This window comes from Notothenia coriiceps, unplaced genomic scaffold (assembly GCF_000735185.1).
Source record: "Notothenia coriiceps isolate Sejong01 unplaced genomic scaffold, NC01 NC01_scaffold00037244, whole genome shotgun sequence".
Taxonomy (NCBI): domain Eukaryota; kingdom Metazoa; phylum Chordata; class Actinopteri; order Perciformes; family Nototheniidae; genus Notothenia; species Notothenia coriiceps.
In genome coordinates this window covers 14004389-14028204 of record NW_011369945.1, presented here as the reverse complement: position 1 = coordinate 14028204, position 23816 = coordinate 14004389, and the positions used below count along the sequence as shown (strand labels likewise).

Below are 23816 nucleotides of genomic sequence, written 5' to 3'. Positions count from 1 at the left end.
ATTTGAGTTGTATGTGAGTATTGGATTGAAGGTAGGCTGCATAATGTCAGAGCAGACATCAACAAAGCAGACGCGTGTTCAGCTGCAGACGGCACCGTGAGGATGTTTGGGTGTGAGTACAGCAGGTCATTGAAAGCTTTCAGTCTATCTGTGCGGATACTGCCCCCCACCCCCCCACCCCCTCCTCCTGTACAGGTGACACTGCACTATTGTGCAGCGTGAGTTGAAACAGATACTGGGGTGCTGCATCTTTGATGCTGCTCGGGCTCTGCCAGCTCATTATGGAGTTGTGATTCAGAAACTCCGCCGCATCGCATTTCACTTTCCAAGGCCTGCTATGGTTACCACGACCTCAAACAGAGGGCCACCTTACACCAGTGGGTAATGGGGGGGGGGCTCACCAAGCAGGGAGATAATAATAGTTGTACATATCCTGTTAAATCAATTCTTATATGCCCAAAAGATATCTGATGTTGTTGCTGCGTGTGGCTTGGGCACCGGGTTTTTGTTGTGGTTCTTTTGGTCGTACAACCTGGTCTGCAGGAAATCATCTCTGTGAACATCCTGTACTATTTGCCAGGGTCTAACACGAGTGTGACATGTGAAAGGCCCAGAAGCAGATTTTTTATGTATATTAAGAGGTGCATTTGTTCATGGATAACCTGTAGTAAGAAGCTGAGGCAATACATGAGTGCTAGATAATCAAGGAGCCAGTGCTGGAAGAGCTGGATGAATTATTGATTGATGCATCCACCTAAATATAGCAGAATATCTCTTCCTTTCATGTTACCTACAGGCAGCACAAAATCTTTCTGAAGAGGAACAAATTGGATTTATCAGCCGGAAGGGAAGACTTCTTCAGTCTTTCCCATAAGAGATGAAATGAACTGATCAGAGCTTACCTCTGCCAAGTTTCAAGTAAATATTTCTATACTTTTCTCAAGGAACAATTTTCACTGGACATTTAAAAGTCTAACTATTATGGCTAGAGGTTCCAAATATGTTAAAAACCCATTAAAAGTCAACCATGTTCATGTATAAAGTTGAGGGTGGTAAAGGACATGAAGAACAGCCTTTCTGATGCGTGGTAGAAGGGGGTTGAGGGTTGTTGACATGTCTCCTTGTCCTCTCAGCACACTGGAACTGTGAGCTGGGTGACAGCTTCTCTCCTCTTTCTGCATCTGACACTTCCACATCTCTCACCACCACTGATAAGTGATTGCCTGGGGTCATCTTACACTGATAGGACTGCCACAAAAATGGGAGTTAGCACCTTTTACAGTTTAATATTTCCTGTACCCTGAAAGTCGGTTAGTGTCAGGATGCTGCTTTTCACAAGCCAAAAACTCAGGTGTTAGGGTGAAACACTGATTATTTGATCAAGCATAAATAAATAGGAAATACATTTGCTTCTGATGTTTAACGTACAAGAATATTTGTGACACACAGTGACCTACAATCATTCGCTTTAAAGTAGTGATGTGAATTACGGCTCATTGAAAGTTATGGGCTGTTCTTTTCAGAGAGCAGTTCATTGTTCTGTTTTTTGTTTTGGTGCAGGTTTTTTTTGCTACTTTTCGTAGGGGCCAAATCATGGATTAACAACTTCTGTGTTAGTCCCATGATGCCATAAGGCAGAAAACTAAATGTTTCATATTGACTGTCTGACATTGGAAAAGACACATCTGTAAATCAGTGTATGTTTTTTAGTTTTAGGTAATACAACCTTCCAGAGCGACACTTAAATAGCCATTATTTATATAATGATATCCTAATAGTTGTAAAATGTGCTGGTAGCCAAATTCAGAATTTTCACTCCTCTATTTTATCTAAGTAGGCCAAGAACTGAAGTGCAAAGCAGATGGGAGGCGGGGCTTAAGAAGGCCTATTGGCCCACTGGGTGCAGAAGATGACCTAAAGGTTCAGAGCATTGATGTATAAGGAGAACTGGACACAGTGTTGGGGGCGGGGCCCTGTTCATTCCTACATATGAAAGTTGCTTAGTGGTGCATGAAGCCAAAATGGCCTGCCTCTATAACTCGTATCTGGGCACATAGAGCATGCACATAGAGCATGCACATCGGTGTTTTACTGACTTCCTGGGGACTTGGGCCAGAGAATACTGGGGTAATATTAAACCTGAAAGTTGAGTCATTTTGGCCCAGTGCACATCTTTCATTGACTAACTTGTTTATATCTTGAACTGACAGACCTAATGTTAATGATGTGCATTGTAAACATGACACAAGGTGATGCAATATCTGTCTGCTTTGTCATTGAATGTACTGAATCTGATTATCTACAAAACGTAAACAAGAATAATTTCCCAAAATGATAGTAAATTAAGAATTCTTAAAAGGACTTCGTATCAATATTATCAAAGTATTTTAAACATAGAAAACAAGTGGCTACTTCTAAATGTTCACGTACAACCCTTGCGATTTAATCCACCTTCTTTCAGCTTTGGTTACATTTGAAATAAGATGTAACCTAAGCATTATTTGTGTGTGGAAAAAAATGGTTTAGGAAATAGATCCAAATTGACAGCTCGATCAGAAACACAGACCTGAAATGTGTCACACACTCACAACCGTTCCATCAGCAACCCATCACCCACAGGAAGAACTTAGCTTGAACATTAACACTGACAAAGATCACCTTTCCAGGATGTAAGCTCTATGCACAGGTAAACCAATGACATACCATGTATCAATTTCACAGGCGGCCAATCAAAGTGTGTGTTTCTACTCAATCTTAAAGACTCAATCACCCAGTGAGGCCCCATGCAATAATTCAGAGAGTGTAGCATTACTGAAGCTCTCTACAAACACAAAGGTTCATGTAAACAGGACCTGAGTGACTCAATTGCCGTCCACAGCGTTGTCTTAATCTTTTCTCCTTTTACCTTATATATCCTAGAGTCAAGGTGTAAGGTGTGTGAATTGGGAAGTGAAGGTGCTTGTCAGGTATTTACAGAGGGATCATTTAGGCTATTTCACTGAAAAACCTGCCTGCTACTTGATGAGAACAGCCGTCAAACCAAGGCAATAAGATGATAAATGCTTAAAACACATAACTGTCTGTGGTTTATTTTTTGATTCATTGTAAAAAATATTGATTACTGAAGCTTTAAATAATTCTGCTGGTGCGACAGATAGGGCTAACCAGGCCTTAGCCTCTCCTTTGTTTCCTTTAAAGGTTCAATGTGTAGTTGAGACACCTGCTTCAAAGAAAAAAGGGCTCTTCTGTTGGCATCCATCCACTGCTGGCATTCAAACACATTCATTAAGACGCAGCAATGCCTGTTCCAGTTAGACAAAAATCAAGACAGTTAAACAGACGCTTTTTTTGCAGTTAAAGATAAGGAAGGAAAGCGATCCTTCTCTTAAATAAGTAAAGCTGGCTTTGGCTTGCGGCTATGGGCCGACCAATGAACCTGATGAATCAGACTGTCAGATAATCCAGCGGGCCACACAGACACAGACTGGGCCAAACCACTAATGTGGCATTAAAGGTATCTTCATTGTAAACAAACACTGTTCTGTTTTCCTTCCTCACGTTTTTGTTGGATTGTGTTAACATTACCTTATGTCACATATATCAACTTCAAATCTCCACACTGTGCCACATCTTTTCTTAAATTGTTTTCCCCTTTTCAGTTATGTCTCTTTCAACAAGAAGCCGTAGAGGACAAGTATTAGCCTTTTCAAATGAATCAATACAACATTTGGAGAGTTGTACACACACATTCCCTACATCTTGGACACCTTATGCAGTGTGAACCAGCGTTTGTTAAAGAGTCATCAAGTTAACTGCTAAGTGTTTATCCAAAGAGCACCGTCTCTGCAAATGTTTATACAAGTTTAAAACATGTCACACACACAAGTTATGTTAGTCACTGGGTACAGGAGTGAGTGTAACAATTCACTTACATTTTAGCGAGTGTGCACATCAGATTACACATTAAACATCAGATCCACCCAGTTACTGTTGCTTTCCCAAAATCATCCCTAGCTCAGCCTAGGTTGGTTTCTCAGTTGGATTTCCCAGGGTGTCATTTACATTATGGCATTAGTTCTTCTCAGGCACGGTTTAATAACACTGATATATTAATTATAGCTTCATTCAGACATGACGGCATATTGATGTAAAAGAGCAGCATGCTTGTTGGATACTTGGCCCCAGAAACAGAGAGGATCAAGGAGGGAAATTGTTAAAATTGGAGACAAACAAATCAAATTATTCACCAAAAGAACAGGTGTTTCCCAGTGTAGAAATTTTAGTCCAACTTTATTTAACGTATATATAAATAAGATCAATGTGCTTCACTTGGCCTTAATCTTTCTTAATATAATGTTGAAGTGTCTGTTTTATGTTAATAACCTTGTTATATTGTCTCCTAATGAATTACTACAACAACAGCTGGACATAGTAGAAAAGTACTGTGACAACTGGGCCCTGGCAGGAAATAGTTTTTCATAAGTAACCATCAAATTGACCAAAGCGTGAGTTATACAATAACGATAACAGCATCAGGACGTATGAGACTATTTAATCATTTCCATCTCCAATTGTGACATCCGGCCCATGGTGCTGTCTGGGTCTATCATTCATTATAGCTCATTTGCTGGCACGAAAATCCAACAGAATGTTTACATGCAGAAAGCTCCAGATATATTTGACGCATTTACAGAAAAAACAGATGCATGTATAGCACAATTAGGCAGATCCCTATTTATAATAAGTGTCCAAAGCAAGCCCTCCAAAGTTAAGAGATGGTCCCAGTATACAGAGCCCCTCAGAAACAGTGAGCGGTCTCAGAGCAAGACTGCCATCAAAACACCAATCAGAGTACAACTCATTATAACAAAATGAAAGGAAAGCTATTTAGAACATTGGAGAGAATAACTAAAAGCCAGAGTTGATTATAATGATATCCAGGTTATGAATTGTCAGAATGTCTCCCTTCTGTCAGAGATAGAAAGGATAAAAAACAGAGAAAGAAAAATGAAAACTCTGTAATCCCAGGAACTTAATGAATTGTCAAATTTAAAATAGTCATAGGAGAAGGAATGACGATACCTTTTGGTTTCCCCTCAGGTAAGCACTAGCTCTTTCAGTACTGTTTCCTCTGTTAGCACCGTTAGCTGCTAGCCAAAAGCCTAGCTGTCGCCATTTGTTGAGAGTTTTGTAGAATAGGGCTGTACCCGAATATCTGAATATTCGTCGTTGGAGTACTATTCAGGTTTCAATTTCGTTATTCATATTTATTTATCTTTTTCATTTTTTTGAAAATGTAATTTATTGAAATCTCCAATGTCAACGTAAGAGCTTGTGCCTCTTCGGGCGTGCTAACACTTAACCATACACTTTATTGTTTACTTTCTCCGTCTTTATATGTAGATATTACTTTTCTCCGTTAATCTCTGTCACATTGTTTCCATAGCAATAGTTATCAGCAGCGACTATAACTATAACTGTTACTGATCACTACCGAATATCCGGAGCCCGAACAATGGTATTCGGGACAGCCCTATTGTAGAGGCATTTTATTAATTATAAATATGCTCTAAATTCCATGTAGTGAACTTTTCAAAATGTTACCTTTGAACCAGGTTACACTCTCAACGAGCTTTACCATAACTCTGCCATGAGTGAAGTCGCATTAATTAACTACACTGTTCCAATCAGTACCCGTGTATTTCATTAATAATAAGAAATGATTTATTACAATCAATCTGGACTGCAATAGTGCAAGCTTGGCTGAGCACGAGGCTTAGTTTACGGCACAGTTCCTCAGGTACAGTGATCTACTTTCAGTCACCACGGTTCAGCTCCGTTTCTCTGGTTCATGTACAGTCCAATGGTGAATTTTCAATGATGACTTTACTTTTTAAAATTTGTGGGAAACTGTGTGTTTGCTGTCTGGTTTTTGTGCCTAGTCTCCAATAGGCCAAAACAAAAATGCAATCATCACCACTGCAAACAACAGCATTCATTATAAATGTGTACTGAAAAACTCAATACCTACTAATATAATGAAGTATATCGTTTTTAGATGTCAATCAATCAAGTTTTATATATAGCCGAATACCACAAAAGGAGAATTTGTCGCAGCGGGCTTCTTGTTAAAGAAAAAAAACATAACAAAATAAAAACATAGACAATCCATATGACAAAAATATGTGAGGTATATGAAAAAAATTGATCCAGGAATATGTCAAATAGCATGCAGGTGCCGCCAACACAACAATAAAGATTTAAAAAATGAGGGCGCAACAATTCATGATCCAGATGCAACAGGCAATCCAGAAGCAACCAACACACTGGGTGTGTGTGTATTCTCATACCTTTTTTTATGTTTATGCTATTTAAATAAGCCCTGTTTTTATTATTCTTGTACGTTTAATCATATATTGCATTTGATTGCTTCTCTATGTATCTCACTAAATAAAGATATAACATCATATTATCTCACGGGATTATATTATATATATAAGAGTGATTGTAGATTCAATTACATACCGTGAGATTTAAGAACAATCCACTAGAGATATCAGGATAATTCTTCTCTTCTTCTCTAAATAATCCATTTGACATCCCTAACCCATTCTGGGCTCTCGTTTCTCCCCTTCGAGTCATTCTGCCCCTGCTGAAAAACCTAACACTTCCTTTTCCTAAGATTTCTCCATGTGTGCCACAGGCGGGCTCACTCACTGTAAAGGAAGAAGTGGGGGGACAGAGAGGCTGCAGGGGGCCGAGGTGAGCTGGACAGAAAGGCTTCAGGAGACAAACAACTGACAGCCAGCAGACAGCAGCTCCTGAGGTTTCCATTACCTGAGACACTATGCCCAGCCACTGGCAGCCTGTCACCTTAGAAGGAACAGCGGTCTCAGCTTCAGCATGAACTCACAGACAGGGACACCAGTTATGCAATATTCAGGATACTGTGAGAAACACCAATAACACACAGAACATAAAACACATAGTGCAGGCTGTGAAGAGGGATATATGACAATGTAGTGTATTGTAAAAAAAAGTGGAACAACACTGCTGCTCGCACTTTGAGGGAACTGCTCTATTGAGTGGTGCAGGAATAAGTCCTGAAACGAGGGAAGGAGTTAGCATTTTCAATTCAATTACATTTTTACGTTTAGTTCTACAACATAAAGTAGATAACCCACTCGTGAATGTCTGAAGCTTTTTATGTGTTTTAAAGGTCCTCTATTGTACTGTTTTTCATGACTATATAATAGGTCTCAGATATATACAAAACATGTCTCTGAAGTGTTTGGCTCCAAACACCAAACAGATCATTGCAGCATTACCCATAATCCCCTCTGTTTCAGCCCTGTTTCCAAAGTGCTGATTCTCTGTCTGTTACTTTAGAAGAAAATAAGGAGCCCCTCCCCACGCCCCTCTGAGAGATATTTGGTTAAAAATAACTCAATGGTGCTCTAGGAGGAGATTCAGGTGATAAGGTGGGTTGGTGATTGGCTACACAAGCCATTGTTATGACATCATAAAGTGGCCAAAATCTGATCAGCTCATTTTCAGACAGGTTTTTATATAAATGGATCAGGACAAAAAGAGAGAGAATCTTTTTTCCTGAAACTTTCAGAGTCTCTTTACACAGAGGGGACACATGTTGATGTGTAAAAGACATGAAAAAGTGGATTTTGCATAATAGGTGACCTTTAAAACGGCTGTTGCTAACGGCCATGCGACTGTAATGTAGTTCTTATAGAGCCTATCCTTAGCTTTTATACATTTAGCAACTGCACGTACACTTCAAAAATCACAATGTGGTGTTAATATGTGGAGATTATAGAGTGGTGCAGTGACGAGTCCTAAAACCCGGAAGTGAGTCAGCATTTTAACACTACAGGTTCCCTCATCTCAGGGTCAACAGGATTTCTCCATAGGATTTGTGAAAATAGCTGGAAATAAGGACTGTGGTCGACACACATTTAAGAGACAGATCACATATTGTTCTACAACATTAAATAAATCAGCAGTGACCCCACTGGTGATTCTTGAAGAGTTTGCGTGTCTGAAAAACGATGGTTGTTAACAAGTGGCTGAATAGGACCACAGAAGTTGTGAAGGACGTTGTACGTCATTACGCCGAACACGTAAAAACTCCCACTAAGTTTGTTTAACCTGTTCTGCTTGAAAGCAAGTACCTGCGCTCTTGCAAACTGTTAAAACAAAGACTTCAACTTGTACAATTCTGAATCTGTATTTGTGAATATGGATCTTAAGTTGGCGTGACGTTGAAGTTGTGCGACCCTGCTGTACTCGGCTATAGTTTGTTTATAGCATAACGTCAGCATTTTGATTCTGGCGATTAGATTTATGATTAGGAAATTATAAAAGTTGGGCAGACATGTGGATATTATCCGGCTGAACAAAACGTGCATTCATCAAACAGGTTCGTTTTCCACAGACCTTATTTCGAGCTCTTTTCCAAAATCCTAAGGAGCCCCATGCGCAGTTTATTTCCGGGTCGGCCTACAAAAATGTGTCATCCCTGTATCACTCTATTATACCGAACAAAACCTGTAAGTATCATAAACGTCTGTTAGCCAAATATTTTATTTTCTGAAATATTTTCCGAACTCTAATGGAAAAATCCCATTGCTTTTTGTAGATGGGAGCCCTTGCGATTCTAACTTCGGGGACCGTTTACAAAAATACGTAATTACTGCGCCACTCTATTGCCCAACTATCACTGCTTAACCCCCTTGAGCAATCTTTGAAATGGAATTATTTTTCTAACGTGACTCGTTAAGTTTGAAAATCATTACTTATTACCCAGTCTATGTAACATATTTCTTACAATGTTCTTTGCTGGGTGTCATCACACCCAAACACTCACATATATGGTACATTACAGCTAAGGTAAAAAAAAACAGGTCAAGTACATTTTTATTTATAAAGCGTCTCATGATCCTTTTCGTATAGAGCAAGTCTAGACTGTGAAAACTAATATTTCAGTTTGAAACATTTTTGGGGCGCCTTTTATTCTTCACCACCATGACAGTCAAGTTTAGACCAGCACATGTTAACAAAATGTGCAGAGGCAGCCGGCTGGCCTGAACACACAATAGGGAGGGAGTCAATGAAAACATAACAGAACCCCACGGGCTCCTCGCTCATATGCAAAACACACACACACACGCACACGCACATGCACACACACACACACACACACACACACACACACACACACACACACACACACACACACACACACACACACACACACACACAGAGCGGCTGGTAAATAATTGCTTTGGCCTCACAGTATACGATTGTTACACAAAGTAATCCAACCAGAAATGAAACAATGTAGTGACTGATAGTTGTGAAATATAACTACATTATATCTGATACTATTGTTTTTGTTTCATTATAGTAGCATAATGAAGCTATGAGCAAATTAGTAACAGTAATTCATCCATAGGTTTTGACTTCCTTAAAGGTTTCACTAGGAGTCTGATGCGCTGTACATTTGGACTGAATGAACGTAGGGGAAATGTGAGCGAAATGTGAGGTGTAGTATGGCTCTTTGTCCTGTGGCACCTGTAATGGCGCGCATTTCGATGCTGCAGCATTGGTTTACTTGAGCCGACACATACGTGGGAGGGGGGGTTGCATTACAGGATAAGTGTCAGTGAGCTCTAGTGGTGGATGACTTGGATTTAGCCTCTAAACATATTGTCTCCCTTGTACTGAGAAACTATCAGGACAAGCCTGTCCTAAGTATCAGATACTGCAAATAGCAATTCTTCATATTGTGGATAAATCTGCAGATTATTTTCTTGCTTAATCGATTTGGTTATATGTCAAAGTATTTCGAAAAAAATTCCCATTACATCTTCATCCCAAGGACTCATATGTCCAACTTCAACAGTGCCATCTTTTTATCTTACAATGATAAAAGCACTCAAATAAATTCTGTGTTAGAGGACAAAGACTCTCCTTATTCTTTGTCAAATCCAGGCTTTTTTTTTGCCATTATTTTGTTGACATGTGTGTTAGGTATCTGTTCCGTAGTGTTCATTCTTATTCATTCCTAAGCACCACATGTGTAAATATGAGTGACCTATCAAAAGATACAAAATCATGCCTGAGCGAAAGACAGCAAAAACAACAGAGTGATCATAGTGCCTTTTTGGATGCTTATCTGAAAATGATATCATGTGCGTAATGAAATGTAAAGGGTTGGCACTGGGGGTGTATCAGCAGTCATCGCCTCCTGTCCCACACATCAGCATCTCCTAAAACGCCTGCTGGCAGCGGCAACCTCGGCTGACATGAGCACAAGAGGGGGGCAAGTGGAAAACTGTATGAGCCAACCAATCAGCTAAATTAAGGATGCTTCATGTCAGTTAAATATCAGTTAAAGTTCAACCTTATCAACACATTTCAGGGAGAAAACAAGGTGATCTTTCAGAATAAAATCAATGGGTTTTTCTAAGCAGTATCAATTCACCTTATCCAGTTTAAAATGCTTCCTCAAACCAGATAAGCTGATGCTATTTATCAGAACAACCAAACAGGACAGAAATAAGGTTAGTTATCAACAAAATGTCACATGATGAATAACTAGTACAGTTTCCAGTGCTGATCCACATGTTACTTATTCCAGTTGTGGATGTAGACATGAGAATAAATTACCATAATATTAGAACATCACATATATTACTATATGGTGAAGATTTTGGAGCACATTTATTTTTACCATAAGGTGTTTCAATTAGCTCTGCCAGTAACACTGCTATTTAACCTTTCTCTATATACTTTTTACATTTCTGCACAATACCACCTCTACTATAACTGCACTGCTCTTTCACTTTACATTTTAAATACTGCACATATTTCATTTTTAGAGTAAATTGACAAATATTCTTGTTGTCTTTGTTGTATAAACGTGTATATTCATTTTTCTTGTAAGCACTTCATTTGATTACATTTATTGTAAAATAGTTTAAATAATAGTTCTATATTTTGCTCCTTTTTCACAACGCGGTACCTCTTACTGTGTTTATGTATGAACCATTGTACACAAAAGCAATTGTATTTGTATACAGTATTTCATAAACTTGATTATAATAATATAAAAATGTGAATTGTTTTGGTGAAACTTCTCACCATATTTATTGAGATAATGTATTATAAGTGTTGCTGTTCTTAGTTTGTATTCTCATGGTTAATTGCAATTTTGCTTTGGATAAAAGCTACTCTCAGCTAGTGTCATGTAATGTGGTAAAAGTGAAAGGGTCCTTCCTTGTCCAAATTTAACTTCGTAAAAAACGTTATTGACTCTGAGAAGCCACAGATAATTGTCTAGTATTTGAAGTCTGTAGTTAAGTCCATAGTATATAGAGTTGTGGGGACCATGTATGTACATACAGTATTTGATATCGGGCTGCTATAAATCAAAACTACAGATAGCTCCTGAGGGTGGAGTTTTTTTAGCAGTCTCCCTAAACGCCCGTTCTCCCGCCGCACCTGCTCCTCTCTCTCCCGGCCCTCCGTCTCTTACCGTCGGCTTTATGGCACAGCTCCACCAAATCCTGGCATTGCTTCTGGAAGTCTGGAAACGCACGCCCGGTAAAACTATCCCGACCACAGCTGAACTCACAGAATGAACTTTCCCGTTAACTAACGGAGATGATGCTGCGAGCCCACGCGGGGTGATGATGTGCTGCGTTCAATGTCTACTCCGAAGTTTCTAGGTTGGACATAATTAAGTTGAAAAGCGGCTAGTTGTCGCTGAGTTACGCGTTTATGACCCAGAAAAAATAACTGAAATGTGTGTTGGTTGAAAGTGTTGTAACAATTAAGGGTCAAACATCTAGTTTTGGTTCCAGCAGTGAGGTGCTGTAGGGCTATTTATGGTTTATGATATTATTTATTCATGAAAATCTCGTCCGAGTTGGTTTTGGGAGCACCTGAAGGCGTCACACGCATTTGAAAGTGCGCAACTGCAAAACTGCGTTTAGCTGCTCTCTCATTACTCACTCTCTCTGCCCTACTGTGCAGCATGGTTTACAGTTTGGCCGTATTTGACACGCTACACTGAGAGGACTGAGATGTTATTTCCTGAATGTGTAAAATATGCTTGAATTTTAAAAGAAGGCTTAGTAGGATCAAACAAGTTTGATATATATTGCCTAGTATCAGGATATTCGTCCACTAGGCGGGGCTATTACGACCTAACGGGGCTATTACGACCTAACGGAGTTAGATTTGTTGGAAATCACATTATCAATATTAAAACTTGTTTTTTTTTTAAGTGCCACTTTCATGAAGACAGGCTTCATAAAGAGTTAAAGTTGTAACTCACATCTTTACGAATGGTTAATCCATATCATTAGGTAATGCTTTGTTAAGTATTTTACATTTTGAATATTTGTTTGAGTATTTGTAGAGCCATGATATATGAACAATTGTGTGGTTGCCCAAGTTATGAAAGTTTGTGATTCATTATTACATGCTAAATATAATGCTGTCAAATGGAGTTTTCACAATCTGGAACCCAAACGTTGTTCTATCAATGGTGTATAGCCCATTCATTAGGGCATTTGTCAAATTATTTCTTAAGGCTAATTGACACTGAATAAAAGTCCAGTACAACATTAGTATAATGTTAATGCCAGAATCTTTCTGAAATTTCAAAAAAGAAAATACATGGAAGAACCTGCAATAGGCTACATTTTCTTGTATGGTCAAATAGAATGAGTTTTTAAAGAGTGAGTTTACTTAAACTACCTCATATTAATGTTTTACTAACTAAGTGGTCTTATTCCTTGACAAAGGCTAGTCTCTATATCTCTTGATTCACAAGTCTTAGGTAATTCAGGCCACAGTAACATGAACTGTGAGTCTGTCATGTATTATGTACACAGAACCCACCAATTTCCTTCGACAAAATACGTTAGTGAGAGTGCATAGAGAGGGTTTATATAGTTAGACTTTTTCAATCATTTTTAAGAGAAAGGTTTCAGTGTTAAAAATAAAATGAACTGTGAGGTTAAAAATGTGTTTTTTTATTACACACAACAGTGTATGGTGTCCTAAAAAAACAAAAACTTAATTCCATTTGCCTTTCATTTTGGAAATGCAAGGGAATGCAAAATAAAACAATTAATTGAACTAAATATGCATAAATTAGCTAAATTATTCAACACAATCCATTATTAATTATTGCAAACTCTGTAATGTGTAAAGACATTCAAATCAAAAATATGATCACTTTTGTAAAAGACAATATTTGTATGTGTTGTTACTTTATAGATGATTACATGGAATATTCGAACAACTAAGTCTTTACAGTTTCAGAAGAGTCAGCCTAGGAGCTGGTTTTGGTTGGTCTGACCATCACCGAGCTGCCGGTGAACAGCGTGGTGTAGAACTCCATCATGAACTGGCTCTTCAGGCGGTGCTGGAAGTGGACATATCTCACCCCTGGTCCATAGCCGGAGAACACATGTGACACCTGCAGGCCATACAGTGAAACATTTAGATATAGTCTGATTATTTCCTGTCAGGGGACTCAGTGGATTAGTGTTTTTCTTTCAGTAAGGTTCCTAACGGAGTGAAAAGATTACGAAGTAAGTGGCAGCCATGATAAGAGCCATTTAAATTCTCTAGATGACAGGAAAAGAGCTGCAACGCTTCCTTTGATATCTTAATTAACATAAGAAACACTGGACCATCCTTTACAAAAGTGAAAGGGATTTTAAATGACCAACTAATGCAGTTCATGTAATTGACGGTGTTTATTAAGGATTTTTATCTTATGCCATATGTTTCTAAAATTCTTATATTTTTGAACGTACAACAATATGTTAAACCAAAAAGGCAAATTATGAACATTACCCTTGCAGCTGTAAAACTATCAAATACAGTTTCACAGTGTTTACTGAGTTGGGTGGTTTTTCTTAATCTATTTTTTTATATCACCATGCTCAGATGGTAAATGTGTAGGCCAAACAAGTAATGCATATATTGCAAAAGGCACGCATGCAACTTTTATTTCAATATTTTCATACAATCCTACAACTAATTGGGTTTGATGTGGGATTAATATGAGTGGACAGAAGGTTAAGGTAGAGTGTGAACATCCATTGTATTCTATTAAAGTATACATGGTTTCAATAGTTCATATACTGAAAATTGTAGTTTTTCCTATGACGTTTTCCAGTGAGGTTAAGAGAAATTGGTTAGAAAAAGACATAGGAGCTTATTTTTATTCGAAAATTGGACTATAACCAGTGACTCACCTCCTTCCAGTTGTGTGAGTAGTTGCTGAGGTCCTCACTAGGGTTGACACTGTGCTCTGAGATCACTGTGCTTTTGTCAGCACCCAGTAGCTTCACCTGCAGCTGGTAGATGGAAGCATGCAGCTGACTCTCCTCATACCTAACAAAATACAGATAATTAAATTTTTTGTATCAAGAAATCATCTCACATTTGGCATGTATAAGTGTTGACAGGTGGCAGCCCATTGATTGCTGCCACTGCTGCCAGATATAGAATAAAAGAAGGATAACAATTGATTCTACAGGTCTGCAAACACCAATAGATTTCCAACTGACTTCCATGAAATGTAATCTGGTATTAGTATAACGGAAGCAGTATAGAACATACTCTTTTTTTCTTCTTAGCAGAAGCAATACAGTCATTATTAAATGAAAATGTTTATGTCAATAATTGAAATGATCTATTAGGCTTTTAAGTAAGTATGTAATCGAAACTTGACCTTGGCAATAATTACCTGCTCCCAGCATATTACCCATTACTTTGTGAATAAAGTCAGGCTTTGTACAGCAGCATAAATATACAATAAATGTTAAATAGTCCTATATGATTGTATACATTTATGCTTGTTTACGAGCAAACTATTTTATTTGTCAAAAGAGATATGCACTTTTATGCTAGAGACTAGTAAATTAGTCATATCATAACACTATCTTATATTATCTACACAAATACACACACTGCAAGCAGGACATATGTCCATGCCCAACATATGCAAACATTCCATGAGGTAAACCTAAATGGCACATTGTGTATGATTAACTTTGAAACACACAGTACAGTGTCAGCTTCATGTGTAATAACAAGCTGATAAGACCACAGTGATAAGTATTCACACATGGGTGGGTGAGGTGGGTTAGGTGGGTGGTGGTGCTCATTAACCCACCAGTCTTGGATGAGGATTTCAGGCTGAAACTCATCCAGCAGCTCATCCCACAATCCCTCTGCCTTCAGGTCCACTACCTGCTCCATGGTGAACCAGCTGAGGACCAGAGAGACAAGAGTCACATCACAACATGCTCATTATTAATCATTACGTTTAAAATTATAGTATTTACCACTTATTTAGGGGGGAGATAAACAAAAACCTGTGTGGTGTTGTAATAAAGACATGCATGACAAACTTTTACTTTATTTGAAAATATCAGCTTAGTTCTGCTGATTCTTGACTTATTGTCATAAATTGCACTTAATTAGCAGACAACCACATAAGCAACATCTAGAAAGTAAAATCTGCTACAAGTCAACAGCTTGCCTATAAAATAACATTTCACTGAAATAATTATACAGTGAGTAGGTATGTCTAAGAAACCAAATGCCATTTAGTTTTATCCAAAATATCTGGAAGCTTTTTAGAATAACGTTTTCCCACAAGAGGAAGTTTGGATTGACCTTGGTAATGTAATCAATTTATTTTAATAATGGCTTTATATGCACCAGTTCAATCTATTGACGTTGGATGTCTACGATCATTGGTAATCACTGTTAAAAACATCTGCATGATTAACATATGATACTGTCACAAGTTAGACACATCTATTATTGTTTGTTTGGTTTGGCTCATCTAAACTCTCCTGTCATTTCAGATCCCGCCTTCCTCCAGGCCCTTCAGCTCACTTCCCTCACCTGGTCTTCCCAGCCCTTCCCCTCACCTGTTACTCATTCCCTCATCACTCCACAGTATTTATACCACCTCACTATCACTTGTCTTTTCCGCCAAGCTCTCCAGTGAGTGTTATTCTCTAGCCTAGATTTTTGTCCTGCCCGGTTTTTGATCCCTGCCTGCCTGTTTACGGATCTCGAGTTCCTGCCTGCTCCCTGTTTGGTTTTGGTTGCCTGTCTGACGGATTTCCTGGTTTGGACCCTGCCTGTCCCAGACCTGAATAAACTGAACATTGCTAAACACTGGTTGTATCTGAGTCGTGCTATTGGGTTCTGCTCTGTACCTGTGATCGTGGCAGATACAGGGAGACACTCACCTGCATTGAGGTAATTCACAGACCACGGCACCTTCTGGGATTCCACTCATATCATAGGGGAGGACTTCCAGGCTCGTGGTCCAGTCACTGAAGTCGCCTATAAATTAAAAGAGATTTTTAATAAAAACTGATTTAAATGTCTGTAATTTGTAGCTAATTATGCCACTTTCTCCTGCCTCTCACCATCAGGTTGGAATCGTGGAGGTCCATGTGTTGGAAATTCAGGCAGATCAGGATCAGGTGGAGGGGTGTCCTTACTCAATCCTGAGTGGGAAATGAGACAAAGAAACAACTGTTATTGGTACCACTCCTACTAAAGACACTGTAGTCACACTGTAATACTTCAAAGCCAAAGAATATATCTTTCTGACAGTCTGGGTCACTGGGTGTGTCCAACTAAAGTATCACTCAGCAGCTCATAATGCTCACGTCAGCATTTTAAGACACTTCCAGTGTAGACATGTTTTACAACATTTACCACATTTTTACCAAAATTAACAACGTGCAATTCAACTACCTGGTTCACTCATTCATTTATATAATTTTTTTGGTTTAATGTAATGTTATTGTGGGTATAGATACCAAAGATCTATTACGTTTCCTGCCACAAACAACAAAGTACCCAACAAAGACTTACCAAAATAAAGATTACACAATCAGTTGAGGTTCTTATAAGTGATGCACATAAACGTGTCATCAAATCCAGGGCCACTTTCTTCTCATCTCACTTCTCCTGTAGACATTTTGATATCTTTTAAATATTTTCTACAGGTTTTAAAAGAAATTGCTATTTACCAATTCTGACACCACAAAAAACAATTATAATGCCTCTATTTTACTGGGTTTTAGTGGAGATCATAAAAACCTGGAAACAAATATATCCATGGCTCCACAAGTGCTAAAGGAAAAAAGAGGTCTCGTGATAAATGTACCCTGTAACCTCAATTAACTCACCTTTAAATTGAGGGATACAGCTAATCAAATGTGATGCAAACTCATTGCATAAGTCAATTCATGTTTTTCCCGTGAATAACTGTCATTATTTGTTTGCCATTTTTCCTCTTGATGTGTTCAAGGTTCAAGGCTAGTTTATTTGTATAGCACATTTTAAGACACAGAGGCAATTCAAAGTGCTTCACATAAGCATTCAACACATACTAATTAAAAACAAAACGAACCAAAAAAAAGACAATTCATAAAAGCGATAAAATACTGGCTGCAACTAAAAGTGCAACGGTAAGGCACGGTTAAAGGTTTAAAAAGCTGCATTAAAAAGAAAGGTTTTCAACATTGATTTTTTTTTTAAAAAGAGGGTTGGGGCGGACCTCAGAATTTCAGGCAGTTTATTCCAAGCTTGTGGTGCATAAAAAATAAAATAAAAAATAAAAGCTGCTTTTAAGCTGATAAGGCAGAACAAAATTAATCATTTTAGTAAATAGGCCACAATGCACATAACTGTAGACCCTAAAGAAGAATTGATGAACTTGCAAACCAAACCAAGAAAAGCAATAAGTCATGAGTATAGTTTTGCATCACAGCAGGTATTCATGTTGCACAAAGCTGCTCAATGATGCTGAAAAAATCTACATGAGGAAGTCTGCCCCTTATTGGCTGAATTGTTGCAGGATCAAACTTTGGAAGCTACTTTGGAAACACCCATTCTCAAGTTGTTACTGTAACAAGTGAGCTACGTAGCCTACATCAACATGTAACAGTATCCGTATGGAACTTTGATCAACTCAATGAAAACTCCCTGGACAGAGTCATGTTTTGACAGTGTCGTGTTACCGTGAGGTGAAGGGTTCTTCAGTAAATTCCTCCCCAGCGGTCTGGCGTCAAACACGGACTTCCAGTCAAGGCTGCCGGGCATCGGTGCGCCTTGCAGGTTCCACTCAGACTCACACCTCTGCTTCCACTCAGACATGGCGTTGAAAGAGACTGTGTAATCTTACTCTGATTCATCCAGGAAGTCTGTGGGTATTTGTATTCTAGTCTGTAATCTACGCCACACCCCAGTGTTGCAATGGAAGCAAGGAAATGCATTGCACGCTGCTCCCTAACCTCTTAAAGCCACAGTAGTTAAATCATTTAAACACGCTTTCAGGAGTCACTACTTACTATGGAACGTTCTTATTATACATCCATGGTATGGAAGCCATACAGCTCCATCCATAAAAAAAACAATGGGTTTTCCATTGGATTTTGGGAATATTGCAGAAAATAATATCTAGGCAAACACACATTCATGATACTTACACGTTTTGTTCAGCATGATAATCTATTAACACAACTACACCTGTACAGGGGATTGTTGTTGACCCGTTAGCATCTGGTTAGCTATGCGCTAAAGGAGTTTGTACAACAAGTGTGGAGAGTTCTCTCCAGTCTCTGATACAGCTCAGGTGAGGTAAAGGACTCTCTGAGTGTTTTTAGATACTTAAGTTATCTCAGTGGGTCCAAACGGTTAGATCAAGATTTATGTAAACACATATTTCCAAGGCACACCGTTATAGATATAAAAAAATAAGAGAATAAATGAAAAACAGGTATGAAATCTTTCCAATTCATACTATGACAGTAAAACAAAAATACAGCTTAAAAGGTGGGTGATTTGTAAAATATGAATAAAGAAAAAGAAAATCTGTATACAGTTCTGTTTCATATGGGTGTTGAGAGATGTATCCATAGCTCTAGTCTTTTAATTTTGCCTTCAAAGTAGGCTACACCAGATTGATGCATTTAACTTCAATATTAAAAAAAAGAATCTTCGTGGACCCCCCTAGAGGATATTAGGTCCACATTCCACTTAAATTATGTTCACATGGATAGGATACTAAATAGGCTACATTTGCACACTTTTTATCGCAATATGTTTCTGTTTTCATGCCACAACTGTGCGTGTGCATGCACGCGCGAGTCATAGGTGCGCTCCGGTACTAAAAATAGCTATACACCCCTGATTCCAAGTAATGATGACCTTGAGACGAGTAAAATGCGAACTCATTTGTGCACCACTCTATAATACTGAAGATAAAATAGGTGTCTAATGACTAATGAGTCCACATTTTAGACCCAGGGACCACATTTTCTGCATGTCATCATCTCTCTCTTCCCTTTGCATTTTATCTGCCTCTCTGTAATGAAATTCAAAAGAACTCTGTGTGTAAAAACAAATACAAGGCTTTTTTCCTGTAACACCAATCAGTTCATAAAAAATACCTTTATTTTACTTCTCTGTTTATCTATCAATAGCTATATTATTGTTTCTCTCCCATATTTAAAGCAATTGAGGAAAAGTATAAGTATATATCCAATAGTCTTAGTCCGTGGGGCTCCACAGAGTTAATTTGAGAGTTATAAGCCCGAAAACAAGTTAAGTATTTGAATTGGAACTCTATTCTATCTTTTCTTAGAATATCATTACAATGACAATGTTATAGATCCCTGAACACACCTTATCACTTGTAGAGTGACATCGGTCAGCTTATTGTTTTGTTCCTAGGAACCCCATAGTAACGAGATTATATAGATACTCCAGCTCTGAACTTTGCACTGCTTACATCAATGTACCGAATGCTTTCTATAGACAGGGGACATTTATTGCACTCAAAATGCAAGCTTTATCTTTTGAAATGTAAATATTTGGCATTTACAAAGTCAAACCTGTATATATTATTTATTTCTGTATGTTTTATTTTCCGAATGTTATATGTTAATAAAATACATACATTTGTAGAAGCTCTGACAAAATAGAGATGAACAACTTTTATCTTTGATGACATAAGGTGTGTGTCGTTTATTTACACAGCTAACAACCATTGAGACAAACGTTGGAAACCATAACTACCCACAATGCATGGCACTCTCCAACTGTAACAGTGTAGTAAGAAGGTAAAACAGATAAGGCTCATAAGATAAAAGCACGTTTACTGCAGACAATGGGGTATTATGTGCACTTGTGATTTTATTGCCATATCAACATAGTTGTGATGTGTGAGCTCATTAATAATGACAGGGAAAGACAAAAATAGTAACATCTCTCAATTGTAAACAACATATTAAACAGTATAAAACAGATAGGTGACATCACTACCCAGTAGAACATGCATGCCTTAAAAGCAAAAAACAGCAGCAACATGTAACGACCCATTTGATTAAGTGCTTCCAACATCTGCCCTATTGGATTATTATTGAAGCTGCCAGGTAACCTGTTTTTAGTTTTAAGGAGGCAGATAGCTCTGGAGCCTGGTTGTTCTCTCTCTAATTAGCCTGAATGAGTAGGAAGGAAAATACAAAGGTTGTAGGTGTGAGTCTTTAAGGCCTTTCCTTTTTAGTCTTGAAGAGGTCTATTATGGGGGTGTGCCCTGCATTCAATAATTATGGATGCAGGGCACATCTCTCTGTCCAGTTATTTCCTGTCCCCCGCTGACAGGTTTTCAAACCAGAAAGTTATTATTGTGGGGACATATGGATGCTCTCCCCTTCTGCTTAATGAAACTCCACCAAACCTTCCCCTCTTTTACTGGTACTGTATTTGTACTGCAACTACTTCTATATTTTTTTAGGATTGTAAAGGTGAGGGTGCCTTCATCAGCTTTATCTGGTCCGACTGTAAACTGTGTTACTGAGCCGTTCCTGTTATCCCAGACTTCCCAGTATACAGTACGTACGGTGTCTTGCCATTCATTACACATGGCTGGTGATCTGCATTGACATGATTGTTAAATTAGAAATCAGGTTTGTTTTTTTATTCAGCAAGGTCACAGTGGAGGGCAGGATCAACACAGCAGATACTCTTCAAATGTCTCCCCCTTGTGGATTATAGCTGTATGTTTGACAGTGCAGACAGTAAACTCAACTTCAACCTGCAACATATTGGTAAAATGTCTACATTACAGTGTGTTACAAACCTGCTACTGCCAATCGGCTTACACCTCACATGAAGATGTAGAAAGCTCCAACATAATAAAGTCATGGCTGTTTGCTGACATCAGGACAGAACATCTACACAACTTCCATCACAGACTGCAACTCATGTGTCCAGACTTAAACAGATATTTTAAATAAATAAACTCTCTATTGCCTAATGTTTTGGTTTTGTACTTGCTGTTTGAATGCACTTTAGATTTGAATAAAACTGTGATGCATGATACCCTAAAGGCTATGCATAGTTTATAGTTTATAGAACGGGATTGGAACCTTAAAGAGAATTATATAAATAAATAATATGGACTAAGCAAATAAAACGCCTGGCAATAAAACAATTTACTGTGGAAAAAGACATGTATTATAAATGAATTAGCAACAGCCGATGACAGATAAACTACAATGCACTACAATAAAATAATCTTAGTTGTGTGTTATCTTCAATTCAATAAGTGTTACCCAAATAAAAAAAAACAAAGCTACTGCATACAGTTGAATTATTGTAGATTGTGAGTATACCTTCTATCAGTGTCTGTTTGCTTGGCTAACTCTGTACAACGTTTGAATGCTAAGAATGAATAATGTGGATTCTTGTTATGCTTTAACCACTGGGAAGTTTTAAGGCTTTAATATCTTTACACAATAAGGTAAAGACAATTGACATGCAGTTGTAGCCCCATTCATGCCACACACACCAAATAAATGATCATAACCAAATAATCTTTTTTTTGTATTTAAAAGAAATAGAATAGAATAATACAGTTGAATAGGCAATACAAAAGAACAAAGTAGTTAAAAAAGATGACAAATATAAGAAGCTGCAGCAGATGGATGTTTTACATATTGAAAACTGCACATACAGCTTGATGTTATGAAAGTTAATTTATAGTTCAGCTGTCCATCATGACATAAGAAGGAGGCAGAGCCCGAGTCAGGAGGGTGAATGTTTGGCAGAGAGCCAGAGAGGCAGCAGGGGGCAGCAGACACTGTCCACAGAGCCAACTGCTGCAGAAAACACCCTCTGCCATAGTAACATAGTTCTTAATTCACACAGTACACTACAGCGGGGGGCGTACTCAATTAAAATGCGTCTTTTTTGATAGAGCAAAAGTAGGACAGCTGAGTCTTAAAGTTGTGTAACAGACATTCAGTAATATGATCTCAGCTTCCATTTGTTAGACATGTGTTACTGTACTGTACTGTACTGTACTGACAGGTGTTTACAAAATGTAGACTGCAGTGTAGACTTCTTAAACCCTAGGATCAGTGGCAGTAACAGAGTCTGTTTTTAATGTTTTATAGCGCAACGCCATTAAAATAGAAAAGTAATACAACAAGTAGCATATGTGTGGAGACTGCTCTATTTATATTGCAAAAATTACAACCTTAATTACTTGAAAACAGTTTTGAGCACTTCATTGCAGACATATATGGTGTGATAAATTCCCCACCTGCTTATGTCAGTATGCAGTTGGCACACCTGTTGTCTACTCTCGTGCTCTTGTGCATTGTGGGTTTACTGACCACTGTTTGTTGGGGGACAGTGTCAGCATCAGTCTGTTCATTGGACTGGCAGCTGTGAGGAGTACCACCTGCTTTAAGTTGATGAAGAAGAATCCTCTCTATTAATATTACTACTGTTGTGTTGTATTATTTCTTCTTGAGCGTATATTTGCGCTTTGTTTATTTAAACATTCACAGGTTTACAGAACACAACAGATTTGATAGATAAAATGCATAATGAAAATGCTGAAATGGAATGTACAAACACAATGCACTGAAAATAAAACATCTATTGTTCCCATGCCAGACAGAGCCCTGCTGTTATTGTCCTTAAGCAATCATGTTTTGAGTTGAAGAAAGGACTCCAATGTTTATACAACTGAAATAGTTCTTCTCTTGCTCTTGAAGCTGAGAGCTTCAAGATGAATGCATCTCCATTCCACATGCACTGCTTTAACACAAATGACAGATGACTGGAAGGGTGAACTAGATAATAGGAAGTTAGTGGGTGCAGTACTAATTGATTTTAGTTCTGCTTTTGATGTCATTGACCATTCTTTGTTGTTACACAAGCTGGAATAATATGGTTTTAATTTTGATATGAGGTGGTTCGAAAGTTACCTGACAAACCAAAGTCAAACAGTTTTTTTAATGGAAGTCTCTCAAAGATGAAGACAGTCACTTGTGGAGTACCTCAGGGTTGTTGTTTAGGACCACTTTTATTTTCGATCTTTATAAATGAACTACCATTAGTGTTAGAAAAAGCTAAAATTGTAATGTATGCAGATGACTGAACAATATACTGTAGTATGCAGCATCAACTACAAGAGAGTTGACAAATGTTATGAAAAAAGATCTACTACTGATATCAGAGTGGGTCATAAATAATAAGTTGGTTCTTAATGCGGGAAAAACTAATTATTTATTCATAGGATCAAATCATCAGTTAAAAGGTGAACCAAAATTCCAACTACATTTAAACCATATTGAAATTGAACAGGTCAAGGAGACAACATTTCTAGGTATAACCCTGGATCATAAATTATCTTGGTCTAAACAAATTGATAATGTTGT

At 38.0% G+C, this 23816-nt stretch overlaps 2 protein-coding genes across 3 annotated transcripts in view; both read right to left on the bottom strand.

Annotated features, from left to right (window-relative positions):
* slc8a2a (solute carrier family 8 member 2a) overlaps window positions 1-11684 on the bottom strand; it is a 29277-nt gene extending 17593 nt beyond the window's left edge. For both annotated transcript variants that reach the window (XM_010793641.1, XM_010793640.1), the window contains exon 1: window positions 11555-11684. The gene's annotated coding sequence lies outside the window, so the exon portion shown is untranslated. The remainder of the gene's footprint in view (window positions 1-11554) is intronic.
* Window positions 11685-13038: 1354 nt separating this feature from the next.
* nccrp1 (P1, F-box associated domain containing) lies at window positions 13039-18351 on the bottom strand. Its single transcript, XM_010793639.1, has 6 exons — window positions 18102-18351; window positions 16497-16577; window positions 16314-16410; window positions 15221-15316; window positions 14298-14436; window positions 13039-13510 (listed from the first exon to the last, which is right to left on the bottom strand). Exons 1-6 carry the CDS (start codon window positions 18235-18237, stop codon window positions 13364-13366), a joined length of 696 nt encoding a protein of 231 aa, XP_010791941.1. The 5' UTR covers window positions 18238-18351; the 3' UTR covers window positions 13039-13363.
* Window positions 18352-23816: the final 5465 nt, after the last annotated feature.